The sequence below is a fragment of the Aulonocara sp. 'chitande type north' Nkhata Bay genome, linkage group LG15 (genome assembly GCF_057382095.1).
Source record: "Aulonocara sp. 'chitande type north' Nkhata Bay isolate Kocher_YH1m ecotype deep benthic linkage group LG15, A_spYH_male_GT1.1, whole genome shotgun sequence".
Taxonomy (NCBI): Eukaryota; Metazoa; Chordata; class Actinopteri; order Cichliformes; family Cichlidae; genus Aulonocara; species Aulonocara sp. 'chitande type north' Nkhata Bay.
The window spans coordinates 21,519,863-21,536,251 of NC_141358.1; the positions used below are offsets into that span (position 1 = coordinate 21,519,863).

General features: G+C 43.0%; 1 protein-coding gene across 2 annotated transcripts in view; it reads left to right on the forward strand.

The window, feature by feature from the left end:
• Nucleotides 1-10,917, forward strand: part of LOC147312987 (plasminogen-like) — a 30,485-nt gene extending 19,568 nt beyond the window's left edge. For both annotated transcript variants that reach the window (XM_086264932.1, XM_086264931.1), the window contains 10 exons: nt 668-774; nt 1,084-1,198; nt 1,283-1,422; nt 1,684-1,798; nt 1,883-2,022; nt 2,289-2,403; nt 2,488-2,627; nt 6,970-7,084; nt 7,169-7,308; nt 10,033-10,917. In XM_086264932.1, coding sequence (XP_086121058.1) covers nt 668-774; nt 1,084-1,198; nt 1,283-1,422; nt 1,684-1,798; nt 1,883-2,022; nt 2,289-2,403; nt 2,488-2,627; nt 6,970-7,084; nt 7,169-7,308; nt 10,033-10,037 — 1,132 coding nt within the window. In that variant the 3' untranslated portion in view covers nt 10,038-10,917. The remainder of the gene's footprint in view (nt 1-667; nt 775-1,083; nt 1,199-1,282; nt 1,423-1,683; nt 1,799-1,882; nt 2,023-2,288; nt 2,404-2,487; nt 2,628-6,969; nt 7,085-7,168; nt 7,309-10,032) is intronic.
• The last annotated feature ends 5,472 nt before the right edge of the window (nt 10,918-16,389 follow it).

Here is a 16,389-nt window from a genome sequence, read left to right on the forward strand (position 1 = left end):
GATCTGCACTCGACAGTGCAGCCTAGGCGGAGTAGTCGAACGCAGATCCACTGAGCGCTCAACACAGACAGCATCGTCAGAAAAAAAGTTGATAAAATAAATAAAAAATGTTGTATTTTTCGATACATATGCGTACCGAGCACTGTACTGTACTGTAAGCACCGTATCGAACGGTTCAATATCGATACTAGTATTGTTGCACCCCTAATACACACACACACACACATATATATAAATATATAAATATATATATATATATATATATATATATATATATATATATATATATATATATATGTGTGTGGTATAAATATTAATTAATGTGCATACATTCTTATATTTATACATATATTTATTCTCATAATTTTCACATTCCTGTTATATTTGGCTTGCATCCTGTCTCTTGTATTTTGCACACTACTGTTGTTTGTTAAACTTGCACACATGTGTTATAACAATAAAAGTGATTTGATTTTATCTCTTTTAGTGGGTTAGCTGGCATAGTAGCTTTCTATTAATACCAAATTATCAACCCTTGTCCATGTATGCGTTGTTCCATTGGCCACCTCAAAACCTAATGTGTAGATAACTTAGATTTGTATAGCACCTTTCAAGAAAGGAATCAACAATTTTTTAATTTTTCTTTTCTTTTTTTTTTTACACACAGGTCTTTTATCTATAATGAAAAGGACCAAGAGTGTTGGACAGCAGCGGTAAACTCCAAAACAGACAGTGTCTTTCGCAGAAGCACCATAGCTTTATATGAAAGAAATGGTAACGATCCTCATTTTTCTCTATGAATAATACAAACACTAAAGCCTATGTTTTCATGCTGTCCTTTCTGTCGGCTACAGTGGCCAGTCTTTTCTAGTTTACATGTTTTTTGTTTCCAATGTTTTTTGTTGACATTGTAGTTAATGTTTAGCATATGTGTCATGATGAGTGAGGTACTGTGTCTATAAACAGCTTAATTTAGTTTTGTAAAACATCACAGAACTCGGATCAGATAAATTATTTACTATAGGAAATGTGTGATAAACATCAATAAATCTATTTCTAGTCTTTTCTTTCCTTTTCTTTTAGCATATCTTCTGGAGTGTTTAAATGGAATAGGAAGAGATTACAGGGGAACAAAGTCCAGAACAAACTCAGGAAAGATCTGTCAAAGATGGGACTCAAGCTACCCACACAGGCCAAAGTATGTGTTTGCATTTGATTTTGCATCATCATTTCATATCCTTTTATGTCTTAGTGAAAGTTTTTTGAAATGTTTCTGCTGCAGTTTCAAGCCGCAGAGCCACCCACAAGCAGAGCTTTACTCCAACTTCTGCAGAAACCCTGATGGGGACAGCAATGGACCGTGGTGTTACACTACTGATCCTAACACCCGCTGGGAGTACTGCAACGTACCCAGCTGCTTTGGTAAGTTATAATGCATGGCCATGATATTTGAGATAAATCAGTGTTTTCCTTCACAGAGGAATGGCTGGTCTGAAATAATGAGAATTACAGAGGAAAAATCTCCACCACTGAAAACAGCTTCACCTGAAAGTTAAACACTGCTGTAATTTAATTTAGTTTCATAAAACATCACAGAACTCGCACCGGATAAATAATTTATATTATGAAATTTGTGATAAACATCAATAAATCTATTTCTAGTGATTTTCTTTTCTTTTCTAGCATATCTTCTGGAGTGTGTAAATGGAATAGGAAGAGATTACAGAGGAACAAAGTCCAGAACAAACTCAGGAAAGATCTGTCAAAGATGGGACTCAAGCTACCCACACAGGCCAAAGTATGTGTTTGCATTTGATTTTGCATCATCATTTCATATCCTTTTATGTCTTAGTGAAAGTTTTTCGAAATGTTTCTGCTGCAGTTTCAAGCCGCAGAGCCACCCACAAGCAGAGCTTTACTCCAACTTCTGCAGAAACCCTGATGGGGACAGCAATGGACCGTGGTGTTACACTACTGATCCTAACACCCGCTGGGAGTACTGCAACGTACCCAGCTGCTTTGGTAAGTTATAATGCATGGCCATGATATTTGACATAAATCAGTGTTTTCCTTCACAGAGGAATGGCTGGTCTGAAATAATGAGAATTACAGAGGAAAAATCTCCACCACTGAAAACAGCTTCACCTGAAAGTTAAACACTGCTGTAATTTAATTTAGTTTCATAAAACATCACAGAACTCGCACCGGATAAATAATTTATATTATGAAATTTGTGATAAACATCAATAAATCTATTTCTAGTGATTTTCTTTTCTTTTCTTTTCTAGCATATCTTCTGGAGTGTGTAAATGGAATAGGAAGAGATTACAGAGGAACAAAGTCCAGAACAAACTCAGGAAAGATCTGTCAAAGATGGGACTCAAGCTACCCACACAGGCCAAAGTATGTGTTTGCCTTTGATTTTACATCATCACTTCATATCCTTTTATGCCTTTGTTAAAACGTTTCATAATGTTTCTGCTGCAGTTTCATGCCGCAGAGCCACCCACAAGCAGATCTAGAGTCCAACTTCTGCAGAAACCCTGATGGGGACAGAAATGGACCGTGGTGTTACACTACTGATCCTAACACCCGCTGGGAGCACTGCAACGTACCCAGCTGCTTTGGTAAGATTCATACATGTTATTGTGTTTGTTTTGTTTTGTTCAGCTGACATACATGTCTAATTGTCCTCTAGCAGCCATTTCTCTTTCAACAATTGCCATTTGGTTTGGTATTTAATGTAGCTAATATGTGAAATATAGGCACTACACAATGTTCTGAAAAACGGAACTTAAAAGGCTGCAAGGCCAGATACCACTGGGTAATCTGGGCGTTGGCATCCTTCATGCAGTGGAGCCACTGCAGCAGGGCATGGTCTGAGCAGAGGGTGAATGGGCATCCCGGGAGCTGGTAATGAAGGGAGTCAACCGCCCACCCGATCGCTAGGCACTCCCTTCCCACAGTGCTGTACCAGGTTTCTCGGTCCATTAGCTTCCAGATGATGTACCAACCGGTCGGTCGACTCCCCCGACCTGCTGGGACAAAACGGCCCCCAGCCCTCTGTTTGAGGCATCTGTCTGCAGGAGAAAAGGGAGAGAGAAATTAAGTGTGTATAGCAGCAGCTCCCCACAGAGAGCCTGTTTCACCCACACAAACGCTGCCTGGCACTGCCCTGTCCACTGGACCAGATCTGAGGCACTCTTTCGATCAAGGGGCTGGTCAGGTCCGCAAACCCTGGCACAAATTGGCCATAATAGCCGGCCAGCCCCAGGAACCGTCTCACCTCCATTTTGGTCTAGGGGCGCAGGCAGGATGCGATCGCTGCTGTCTTCTCCACCTGAGGACGAACCTGCCCGCCCCCCAAGTGGTACCCCACATACTTCTACCTCCCTCTGTCCAACCGCACTCTTCTCCGGGTTGGCTGTGAGCCCCGCATGTCTCAGGAACTCCAGGACCGCGGCCACCCGCTGCACATGCTTCGTCCAGGTGTACCTGAAGATGATAACATCATCCAAGTGGGCGGCAGCATTCGCAGTGTGTGGTCTCAGCACCCAGTCCATGAGGAGCTGGAAGGTACTGGTACAACCCGTATGGAGTAGAGAAAGCCGTCTTTTCCCTGGACTCTCCAGAAAAGGGAATTTGCCAGTAGCCCTCAGTCAAATCCAGCGTCGTGAAGAAACAGGCATTGCCTAACCGGTCCAGGAGCTCGTCGACCCGGGGCATGGGGTAAGCATCAAACTGTGACACCTCATTCACCTTGCGATAGTCAACACAGAACCATATAGACCCGTCTTTTGTCACCACAAGAACGATGGGGCTATATCATAATTCTTCTAAAACTCCCAGCTTTAGCATCTAAGCAATTACCTCTGAACAATTTTTATGTTCGGGTAGCCTGTAGGGCCATGAACACACCATATGCCAGGCTGCACCAGGCTGTTGCAATGCAGCATCAACTGCTCTCTGGGCCTGTGTGAGATAGTTATCACAATGAAGGGAGGCAGGAGTAGTGGAATTTGGTACCTCCGGCCTCAACTCATCTCTTTCCTTAACCAGGCTCACCGGAGAAGCGGTTTTAGCAGTCCAGCACGTACTGAATTTCATTTTTTGCGGGGCTCGGACTTTTCTCCTGCCTGCGGCTTCCTGCCGTACAGTAATTCAAAGGTAAAAAATCCCGTGGAGGCCTGGGGAACTCCCCGCACTGCAAACAACAGAGGGTCTAACTAGCGATCCCAATTGTGTTCAACCTCATGAATGAACTTACGAATCATGGACTTCAAAGTCTTATTCAGCCGCTCCACATCAGTCTGAGGGTGGTAGATGCTGGTCCAAACGGATTTAATGCCCTGTAATTCATACAGCTCTTTGAGTATGCGAGACAAGAACGACGTGCCCTGGTCAGTCAGTATTTCTTTCGGAATACCAACTCGGGAGATGACCTGAAACAGTGCCTGAGCCAGGCTCTTTACAGAAATGGTGGGCAGCGGCACTGCTTCCGGGTATCACGTTTCATAGTCCACCAGAGCTAATACAAAGTGATAGCCGCGTGCACTCTGGTGGAATGGCCCAATGAGGTCCACACCAATGCGTTCGAATGGGACCTCCATTAAGGGTAATGGATGCAAAAGCGCTTTTGGAACGGCTGGCTGGCTCACCATCTGGCAATCCGGGCATGACACGCACCATCGGCGCACGTCTGCCCAGCCAATAAAATCGGGCCATTACTTGTTCCTGAGTTTTCTTGCATCCCATGTGCCCTGCCATGGGGTTGCAATAAGCCGCCCGGGAAATCATTTTCAGCCGGCTCCGTGGCACCAACAACTGGGTGTGTATTTCGTTAGTGTGAGTGTCGCAACTCACTCAATACAGCCTACTGTTCCGCAATTGGAAGTGCGGGTAAGTCTGCATGGCTTCAGGGCACACCAGGTGACCATCAATATCTATCACTTGGTCATAGGCTGAGTGTAGGGTGTCATCACAAGACTGCTCCAGTGGAAAATCTTCCATAGGGCATGACACAGAAGACAGAAGGACCTCCGTAGAAGGACCCACTTCTTCTTCCCCACAAAAGTCAGCATCGGACGATCCCGCGTCACCACTGAGCACCATGCAGACATTACACGCATCTACCAGTCATAATCGCATCCCCATGTACTGCTCCAACAAGCTATGAAACCCCAGCCAATTTGTACCCAAAATCAGGGGACGCGACAGGCGCGGGCTAACCGCAGCCTTTTCCCTATGCATTTTGCCCCGGAATTTTAGCAGCAGCAGTACTATGGAATACCTGTGAACATCCCCATGCACACATTTTACCTCCACCCACTCCGCCTCCAACAATGAGCCGGGGCAAACCAAGCTTCAGTGGACGAGGGTCTGGGTGCAGCCCCCAAGGCCGGAGCCCCAGCGAAGCGGAACACCTGGCCCACCTCCATCAACGGACACTCCCGCCGTAGGTACCCCAGCCACCCGCACTTTCAGCACTCCGGCCCCAGGGTCTGTTCAGCCGCCCATGGCTCAGAGGCGGCGACGAACATTTCTGGGTCTCTGGCAGGAAGCAGGGGTGCAAACAGGTTCTTGGGGCTCCACACCGGTGCTCACTCCGTCCTGTCCATGCTGAGGTCCCTTCTTCAATGTCGCCGGCATCCTGTAGGCTGGCTGCTCAGATGCGTGTACTCCTGGCCAGTGGCCAGATGGTCCTCCACCAGTTTGACTGCCACGTTCTGATCGATGGGGCTGTGGACGGCACTGTGTAGCATTTGTCTAGGGTGTTGATCATTTTCCTAAATCCCTCGTTTTGCACAGTGTTGATGGGAGCCATATGTTTGGTCAGGTGATAAGTGATAGCCCCCGTAATTTCTTTGTGCCTGCGGGAGTTCGACGTGTATAGGGAAGCGCTGTATAAGGTTCCCGTTATTGATGTTTGGGTGGTTGACCGGGACGGATTTTCTACTGTCACTTTCTCATCATCCCTGACGTGCTCTCCGTTGTTTTTTTCCCTGCTAATTTTAGCATCACACGGCACAGCTTCTGTATCACGTGGTATAAGGCTCCGCCCTTGTCATTTGTTGAGCAGGAAGAGAGAGTGCATGTTTTCATGCAGATTACGTCCCGGACCAAAATGCGGTACAATCGTCGTCGTCGTCTTTTTAAAAAAATATTTTAAATCGTTGTCATTTGGAAATGAGATCGCACATAAGTATGAATCGAGATCGCGATTTTCTAATGATTAATCGTGCAGCCCTAACCAACGGTACCATCCGGTGAAGTGCCACTGACAGCGTGGGGGCGGGGGGGATGACACGCTGGCACAGCTGCAGCCCCCATCAGCCGCTCCAGTACAGCGGTGTCCCACTCCAAGTGGTCCCGCAATACCCCCAGCTGCTCCTCCTGCGCAGCCGCCTGCTGTGCAGACATCACCTGGCCCACAATCTGGAGCGGGCAGAGTGACTGGGGGTCCGACATAGCACCAAGATTTCAGCACCACTGTGGTAAGGACCCCACGCACACACACAGTTGGCAGTTTACTCTGTTATCTTTTATTATCTGTGGGCAGCAGATGCTGTTGTTTCGGTGCTCTGCACGCTGGAACAGTCTCTCCAAGGCTGCTGCCACACACACGTCCTTCTGCTCCACTGTCACTGGAAAACCCCCAAAAGATAGCAGTGTCATTTAACCTGACCCAGCATTCCTGTTTCAAACACACCCCCGTGCCGCTCCTGCGAGCTCACTGTGCTACCCCTCCTCTACAGCAGGCCAGAGACCACTGTATGGTCTGCAGTGGTGAGAATTACAGAGGAAGAATCTCCACCACTGAAAACAGCTTCACCTGAAAGTGAAACACTGCTGTAATTTAATTTAGTTTCATAAAACATCACAGAACTCAGATCAGATAAATAATTTACATTAAGAAATTTGTGATAAACATCAGTCAATCTATTTCTTTTCTTTTCTTTTCTTTTCTAGACTATCTTCTTGAGTGTGTAAATGGAATAGGAAGAGATTATAGAGGAACAAAGTCCAGAACAAACTCAGGAAAGATCTGTCAAAGATGGGACTCAAGCTACCCACACAGGCCAAAGTATGTGTTTGCATTTGATTTTGCATCATCATTTCATATCCTTTTATGCCTTTGTGAGATTTGTTCTTAATGTTTCTGCTGCAGTTTCACGCCGCAGAGCCACCCACAAGCAGAGCTTTACTCCAACTTCTGCAGAAACCCTGATGGGGACAGCAATGGACCGTGGTGTTACACTACGGATCCTAATGCCCGCTGGGAGCACTGCAACGTACCTAGTTGCTCTGGTAGGATTCATAATTCATTTAATTATGGCCGTTGTCAACAACCCATATGCATACATTTCTTTTCTCTTTACTACTCTTGTGTTTTTCTGAACCAATGGCCAAACAATCCCTCTCTTTCTTCTCCAAAGTTTAACAGTTTCTATCCTTGTAAATAATCTCAAAAGAAATATAGCTCGCATCGTTCACGTCAAAGAACCGGCTCTAAGAGCCATTTCGTTCGCGACCGACCCACCACTATTCCTCATTATGATGATTGTAATTTCATGTCTTTAGTGTGGGAGTCTGTCATGTCCCTGTGTTTAAGTCCCCGTCGCCCTTTGTGCGTCTCTGTGATGCCTTTGTCTCCCTTTGCGTTGCTCTCGTTCCCTCTCTTTCCCGTGTGCCCAGTCTTGTCTCCTCCTCGTTTACGTTTCCCCTTGTATCTCATTCCTTGTCTCCCCCTCGCTGTCATGTTCTGTATTTGTTTCTTATACCCGTGTCCCATCTCCTGTTCCCTGATGTCATGTCAAGGTCGTGTGTCTTAAGTCTGCACCTCTGTATTTTCTATTTTGACAGTCTAATTTGTTTAATTTTTCTTCCCCTGTGGCGTCATGTTCATCTGTTTCAGCTGTGTTCCCCGTGTGTTTCCATTTGCCTTGTCACCCTTGTGTGTATTTATTAGGGGTACAACGATATTCGTATCGATATTGAACCGTTCGATACAGCGCTTTCGGTTCGGTACGCATATGTATCGAACAATACAACATTTGTAATTTATTTTATCAACTTTCCTTCTGACGATGCTGTCTGTGTGGAGCGCTCAGTGAATCTGTGTTCGACTACTCCGCCTAGGCTGCACTGTCGAGCGCAGATCCACTGAGCGCTCCACAAAGACAGCATAGTCAGAAGGAAGAGCGCAGGGCAAGCTAGCGAGACAGAAGTTAAGCTCTCCTTGCAACATGGCAAATTGAACCTCCCCCACCCTCATTCAGATCTGGCGTTTGGAATTATTTTGGTTTTCATGTGACGTATGACCCTGAAGGTAAGCGCGTCATGGACTAAAGTAAAACAGTATGTTGGATGTGCCACGCAATGCTCAATTACATGGGTGGGAGCTAGTGTGTTAGCGCAGTTAGCTCGTTAACGTGTTGGCCGTCTAGCCCCATGCACGGGGCGATCAGGGGTAGCTCGTTAACGGAGATTTGCCGTGTTGTGGCGTTAAGGTCATTTTAACGAGGTTAACCTGAAAGCACTAGTGGGAACACAACGAATATGACTGCACATTTACGCCGACATCATCCTAGTGCAAAGACAAAAACAACAAGCATGCATGCTACAAACTTTACCCGAGTCATTTAGACAGCCGTTAGCACATGAGTCTCCTTATGGGGACCTGATATGTTTAATATGCTGCTGAGAATATAGCCCAGAAGAAGCGGATAGTATAGCTTTTATTTTGGAAAGAGACATTTCTCTGTAATAAACTCTCTTTTCCAAAGATGAGTGATTTCTCAATCAGATACAGGGCTCGCAAAATCGCTAGCCCGATGTCCCGGGGCTAGCGATTTTTCCAGTCGGGCTACCAAAATCTATCTCTGCCCTGCCCGTCCGGCTATTGTAGGAAGGAAAAATATATTTCAATGCTTTTGCATTCTTTCGGAAATGTAGCTGGGTAATTATGTCATTGGCATCGGTGAGCCACTGTCAATATGTGACATATTGAAATCGCGTTTGAATTTGCGCTTGTTTTTTTGCTTTCACTTTGCAATCGCGTGAACTGTGTATAGAGAGCGACAGTACTGATTGGTGAGTGATGATAATTTGTGCACCAATTCCTCTGACATCGTCTTATCAATCGTTAGCTTACTATGCAAACATGACAAGTGAAATCTCCCGCAGCAAGCTTAAACATGTGAGAGGTTGATCGCGCAGAGAATCGCTGAGCTTATGTGAGTGCGTCTGTAAAAGCAGCAGGATATATATTTCAGTTCTGCTGAGCCAAATAAGACAGGTCAGGGTGAAGAAGTGACAGCCAAAGAAAAGCTTACCTCAAAACGGAAAAGTTATGACAAATCAGACTATAAGGCAAAAAGAAAGTGCAGCTTTATGGTTTCATGGACAAAAGAATTTCTGTGGCTGCAATATGACGAGCTAAATAACCAGGGGTGCACATAAGTGGTCCGCAGGTGCGCATTCGCTGTCAAAATAAAAAACACGCACAAGGGTTAGGGTTAAATTTAAAAACTGTACTTTTGAGTTAAAATATATATATTTATAATTTTAATAAATGACAAATTAAAAAGGCATGAACATTTTATTTTGTATTGAAAAAATATCGAACCGTGACACCAAAGTATCGAACCGAACCGTGAATTTTGTGTATCGTTGCACCCCTAGTATTTATGTGATCTGTTGTCATGCATCCATTGTTAGGTTGTCTGTTGTGTTCACGCCCTGTTTCCAGGTATCCACCCTTCCACACCAGGTTTTCATGTTTATGTTTGGTTTTTCCACTTTAGGTTTGTTTTGCACCTTTCTAACAGCCACAATGAACAGCTCCCTTTTCGTTAAAATCTAGTTATGTTCCACGCTTCATTTTGTCTGCATTTGGGTCCGCTCTCCTCTCTCCACACGCAGACTCTGACACTTTCTTAGCTTGGTTTTAGCATCAGTCAAAAACAGCTGTGTGAGTAAAATAGTAAAGTATCCACTATCTAATATCTATTTTGTGTTTCCTACCTGTAGGGTGACAGAGGTGGTCCTCCGGTTTGTTATGAGCAGAACAGATTTGTCCTTCAGGGTGTCGCAACATGGACTGAGTGATGTACGTTGGGCAGGACGGCCAGTGTTTACACTCAAGTTTCTAAGTTTGTGGACTGGATCAATGCAACCATCAAAGCCAACTAAAAGCTATCATCCGTAATGCGGTTGTTGAGGATGTCTTAACATGTATACGTTGTTCTGCTCTGACATGAACGTTTTTATAAAGTATTTTTTATTAAGTATGGATACACATTAAGTAGTGCATGAAAATCACAAATTCTGCCAGAGAAGAAAAATACAAGTTAAACAAAATCAGAAAATCACACTTTATACAAGATGTTCTGATTTAAAAAATATTCTATTTATTATGTTATATTATAATATTTGGTGATTGACAAAAACTGAGTTTTGAAGAGAAATGTAGGAAAAGTGTTCCTAAGAAAATGAATAAGAACGAGCACGTTGAAATGGATGTTCATGTGGGATTGAACTAATGACAAATGTATGTGAACTAAAATAGCAAAAACTTAATGTTAACTTAAAGTGTATTCATATGTGGCTGAATGTTTATCTGTGTTGGAATTAGTGACAAATTAAGTACAAGATAGAAGAGAAGAAAATGTAATGTAAGTCAATTTAAAGTGTAAACTTTGTTTTACATTATGAAAAAGCCAGAGAAAGGAATGATGATATGATGTTACTGGACATCAGGTGATGGTATGTCAACAATGGAGACTGCTTTCTTTGCAAAAGAAAACAGCATGTGCATCAAAATAAACTATTTAAAGCAGTGAATTTTGAGTTCTAAGCATCCCAGCAACTATTCAGAAAAGCATTTCTATTTTCAATAAAATTGAAATGGTTACAGATTTTTCTTCTTTTCTTGGTGTCACTCATTTTCTTTAACATAACTTTCTAATGTAATGATGTTGTCTCTTGTTGTTTCTGTCATTCTCTCTCTCTCCCTCCTGGTCTTTTCGTGTGCTACTGCTGTTGCGATGTAACTACCGCCCCTGTCCCCTCGGGCACAAACACAAGGCTCTGTTTGTGTCTCCCGTCTCTGCTCAGCCCAAACACAAGGCTAACGTGCAGCATGAAGCAAAAAAAAAAAAAGTGAGAGAGCAAGAGAGCAAGAGAAAGAGGAAAAAACCCATGGCTCCTAATAAGGACCCGGCTCTAAGAGCCATTTCATTCACGACCGACCCATCACTAACCTGTACACTCAGATTTACATATGAGACAACATTACGACAACAGTCGTAACAAAGTCCTCCGTCTCCCTTTGTTCATTGTTGCATCGTCTGTGTTACCTACCCCACATCCAGTTTAATTTTGTCAAGTCATAGTGAAAGTCTTATTTATAGTTTCCTAGTTTAAGTTTAGATTTTCCCTCACACCCCCAGATGGAGAAACCTTTTAAACTTAAACGCGCTCACGCATACAGGTGTACACACAGGCGCTCACATACACAAACCTATCTTCCTTGGCTGCTAACTTAAAGCATATTGTGCACTGTCGGTCCTCCGTGCCACTTAGTAACATTCAATATTTAGTATTTACTGTTACTTACATGTATCTAGGTTGTTGTCTCTATCATGTTGTGCTGTTTGTTTTCTCTTTTCTTCTTTTGACGGGTGATCAAACGGATTTTCGCAGTGTCTTCTTTTACCGTCTCCCCTACCCCTTTGCTTTCTTTCTCCCTTTCCGTATGTCTGTCCAATTTGTAATAACTTAAAAAAATAACATAAATAAAGAATGATAATACAGACTAATCAAGTGGAACAACATGGCATTGGCATATTTTCTCCACTTGAAAAAATAAATTCGTTGGGCTCTTTCCTGTCCTTCAGACAACAAGCGTGATTGCTAAAGTACCGAACGGGACAGGCAAAGACAAAATAAAGAAAGAAAGATGTTCCCTCATTTTGCCTTGCTTCTTGTCTGTGAGTGTTAGCCCCAAAATAAAGGCTTGTTTTTCATTAACCTCCTAGGACCTGGCGTCCACATACGTGGACATCACATTTTGGGTTATTTAGACCAAAATACTGAATTTTGCTCTACAAGGGCCTGATATCCACTTACAAGGACATTATACTGCTACTGTTTTATGGAAAATGTAAACAGATATCCTCATATGTGGCTCTCATTTTTCTTAGAAACAAAAATTAGGTAAAAAAAAAAAAATCTGGTAATTCTTTATTTTTACATTCATCGGGTCCCAATGAGCCCAAATATCAAAGAGAAATTTAAAATGCATGCCGTGGATAAGTTCGGGTCTTAGGAGGTTAAGGTCAGTATGCACCTGGGTCCACCTCACTCACTCCACTCGGTCTGCTCCGCAGGACGTGACAAAGAGTGAATCTGTCTTCAACCATCTCGATGAAAATACTTTGTGTGAACAGGTATCATTAGTCTGTTAATTCTTTTCAGTGATAATTATTCATGTTTGGGGTTTTTTTTTGTTGTGAATCTGGCTGTTTAAGCCACGCTTGCTAGCTTGTTAGTGCAACAATATAGCACAATGCTAACACAAGCTGTGTTAGTTAGCACATGCTAGCTAACACAAGCATGATAGCCTAAAATGAAAGACATAGCTAATTCAAATATATATAGTGTTCATAATTTAACCTCTGCACATAAGCTAGTTGGGATCTATCACAGAAACAGCATGTCGTGATAAATATGCATTTTATGTATGGTTTGAAATTTGTAAGTTAAGGAATTGCTGTAACTGTATATTTGCATTCTTCTCTACTTTGTAGTTCAACTGTTGCACAGTAGTTTACCTAAGCATTTGATGTATGTTTTTGGTACACATGGACAGATTTTCTATTTGTCATTATTTTTTTAAGTACATATTTATCGACTTAAAACACTTGGAGACTGGGGCTACGTGCACACGTACACAGGTAATTTTGAAAACTGAGATTTTCCGTTTTCGTTTTAAAAAATAATCCCGTCCACATGTAAACGCAAAATTGAAGGAAAACACTGCTAGGAACATGCCAAAGCAACAAATGGCGATATATTCCTAACCGTGTAGAAATGTTGGCCAATCAGAAGTCTAGAAGTCTGGGTGGGAAAGCGTACACAAAGATGGCACATAGTGTCATGGTCCTGGGTCGTTGACCCACCGTTTTGTGTTTATTCTGGTTTGTATTAGTTTAGGGTTGAACCTGTAGTTTGGTGTATTGTCAGCCCTACCTGTGTCTGTCCTTGGTGCTCTGTTCATGTCCCCATGTTGTGTTGTAAATCAGTCTGTCAAAGGAGCTTGCAAAGAAAAGCATCTGGACTTCTTTAAGTTACTTGAAGACGTTTCACCTCTCATCCGAGAAGCTTCTTCAGTTCTAAGGTCAAATGGTGGAGAGTCCCAGATATAAACCTAGTGGGAGTGCCCCCCCCACAGAGAGACAAAAGGACCCCCTGATGATCCTCTAATCGCCTGAGCCAAGGTGGGAAACTGGGCGTGGGTCCCAATCAGCCAGAGTTTCGGGTGTGTTCATTGTGAAACCTGGCCCCACCTTATCATGCGAAATGATATTCGCATGATAAGGTGGGGCCAGGTTCAGTGTTGCTGGATCTGCCGAAGGAAGATCAGACATGGATGGGGTGCTGCGACTGTGACCCGCCCATATGGAAAAGAAATAGTAAAAACTTATATGTGATTACACTTTCATGAGTAAATCATATAAGGCTTACGTGATTTACTCATGAAAGTGGCCACTTTCTCATTACTTTCATATATTGTTTTAGTAAGTATCCAAAACATACAAGTTTCATTATATAATTTTTCAAGGGATCTTATATCTGTTTTCACTCTTATATGCTTTTCATACAAGTTTCACACAAGGCAGATACAAACTTTATAAGATATATATATATATATATATATATATATATATATATATATATATATATATATATATAGAGAGAGAGAGAGAGAGAGAGAGAGAGAGAGAGAGAGAGAGAGAGAGAGAGACAATCCAGCACATAACAGCAGGGTGCAAGATGCTAGCAGGCAAGGCATACATGGAACGCCATAACCAAGTGGCCGGCATAGTGTACAGGAACATCTGTGCCGAGTATAACCTGGAAGTCCCGAGGTCAAAATGGGAGATGCCCCCAAGGGTGGTGGAGAATGACCGAGCTAAGATCCTGTGGGACTTCCAGATACAGACGGACAAAATGGTGGTGGCTAACCAACCGGACATAGTGGTGGTAGACAAACAGAAGAAGACGGCCGTAGTGATCGATGTAGCGGTTCCGAATGACAGCAATATGAGGAAGAAGGAACACGAGAAGCTGGAGAAATACCAAGGGCTCAGAGAAGAGCTCGAGAGGATGTGGAGGGTGAAGGTAACGGTGGTTCCCGTGGTAATCGGAGCACTAGGTGCGGTGACTCCCAAGCTAGGCGAGTGGCTCCAGCAGATCCCGGGAACAACATCGGAGATCTCTGTCCAGAAGAGCGCAGTCCTGGGAACAGCTAAGATACTGCGCAGGACCCTCAAGCTCCCAGGCCTCTGGTAGAGGACCCGAGCTTGAAGGATAAACCGCCCGCAGGGGCGTGCTGGGTGTTGTTATATATATATATATATATATATATATATATATATATATATATATATATATATATATATCTTTTCCATATGGGCGTGGTTTGTCTTTTGTGGTCGGAGAGTGGAGAATCACACAAGGTGGTCTGCAAAGAGAGTTTTAGGATGCTTCCTCCCTCTGTCCGCTGCATAGTCCATCCACGGGTTTGCAAGGCTGGCTCAATTGACGGCTGCCACACCACTAAGAGGTTTTTCAGAAATATGCAAACCGTAGAAAGTGGATTCTATGTTACTACTAGTATAATACTTGTGACTCTGTAGCAGACAACAGTTTGAAAAAGTGCTATTAAAAAAGATCCCTAGCCCTCATGTCATACTGGGACCTTTTTGTGCCACTTTTTTGTTTTAAATGCATGCCATTTCCACTGTGTTCAGTGGAATATAACCAAACTTGCCAAAGGATTATTTTTTTAAAAGATTTTTAAAATTTCAGTGTGAATTTCTTAAAACAGCCTGGCTGAGCAGCAAAAATCCCCACACCCATTACCCTAGGGACCGTTTTGTGCCCCATTGACTTCCATTATAAACGCTATTGTTGTAACTTTATTGCAGTTTTGTTTGATAACAGCATTTTGATTATTTTGTAAGTGATTTAAGTGTTAGTCACATGTTTAGTGAGGGCTGTTAATTATAGATTTAATTTTCTGCTAAAAGGGAGCATTTAACAGGTATTTTCATTAGAAAACTGCGTTTCCCAGAATCCTTTGTAGTAGACGAAAGTTACTCTGGGGTTTTTTAGCTAGAAAAGAAAGTTTGGGAAGCCATTGTATGTTGCTCTGATGTCGAGCAGTTTATTTGTTGTACATTCCCCTTTTGAAGCCTTATATAAAACTATCGTTTCTACAATTGATGTCCGATCCATTTTTTGGCTAGTGGATTCGCCACAACAGCTATTTTTCATCCCAAAATTATTATTATATGATTTTATTTATTTATTTTGCTTTGGATGTCAATGAGGACTCAGGGCCTTGAAGTTTTACTTTTTATATTTGTCCACCAGGTGGCGCCATTTTTTCACTTTTGGGCAAGTGAAGGAAATGAAGTAACTCTCGTATTTATTCCATAGACTTTCTGCTCAAATAAATGATAATTCTGTGTCACTAACAGTCTTAGACAATGGTGTGTATGTTTAAAAAATGTAAAATAAAGGTCTTTATGCCTAAAAAAATTTAAAAAGGAAAGAGAAAAATAAGTGTGTCTGTGTCTAACTTCAAAAGTCTTTCCTCTGTTAGAAGGCCACGCTGCAATATAAACAAAATAAACATAAAAGCAGGGGCCGAAACCAAATTAGACTGGGTTTTGTCTGCGGGCTCAAATTGTTTATGCAGATGCAATGCAGCAGAGGTTATAAGAATGAGCAGTAGAGCGGGAGTAGTCATTTTCAGGATGGCAAGATATTATAGCACAGATGAAGTGTTGGAAATGGTCCTGGACTCAGAGTGCCAGGATAACTCCTCATCCTCCTCCGAGGATTCTGGAGAGGAAACGGATAATTCTGTGGAACTAGAGCAGCTGGAGTCCAGTTCCCACGAAGAAACATCTGACGCTGAGAGCGAAGGGGAGATGGAGGAAGCAGCTTCGGAATGGACTGCAAAAAATGGCAAAATCGTTTGGTCCCCCACTCATACGGAGACCCTCCGCTATTTTCCTGCAGCTACAAATGTCACCCCAGGACCGACACACTACGCCGCCGCCCGAATCAGGGACCCGGCATCCAGCTTTGCAC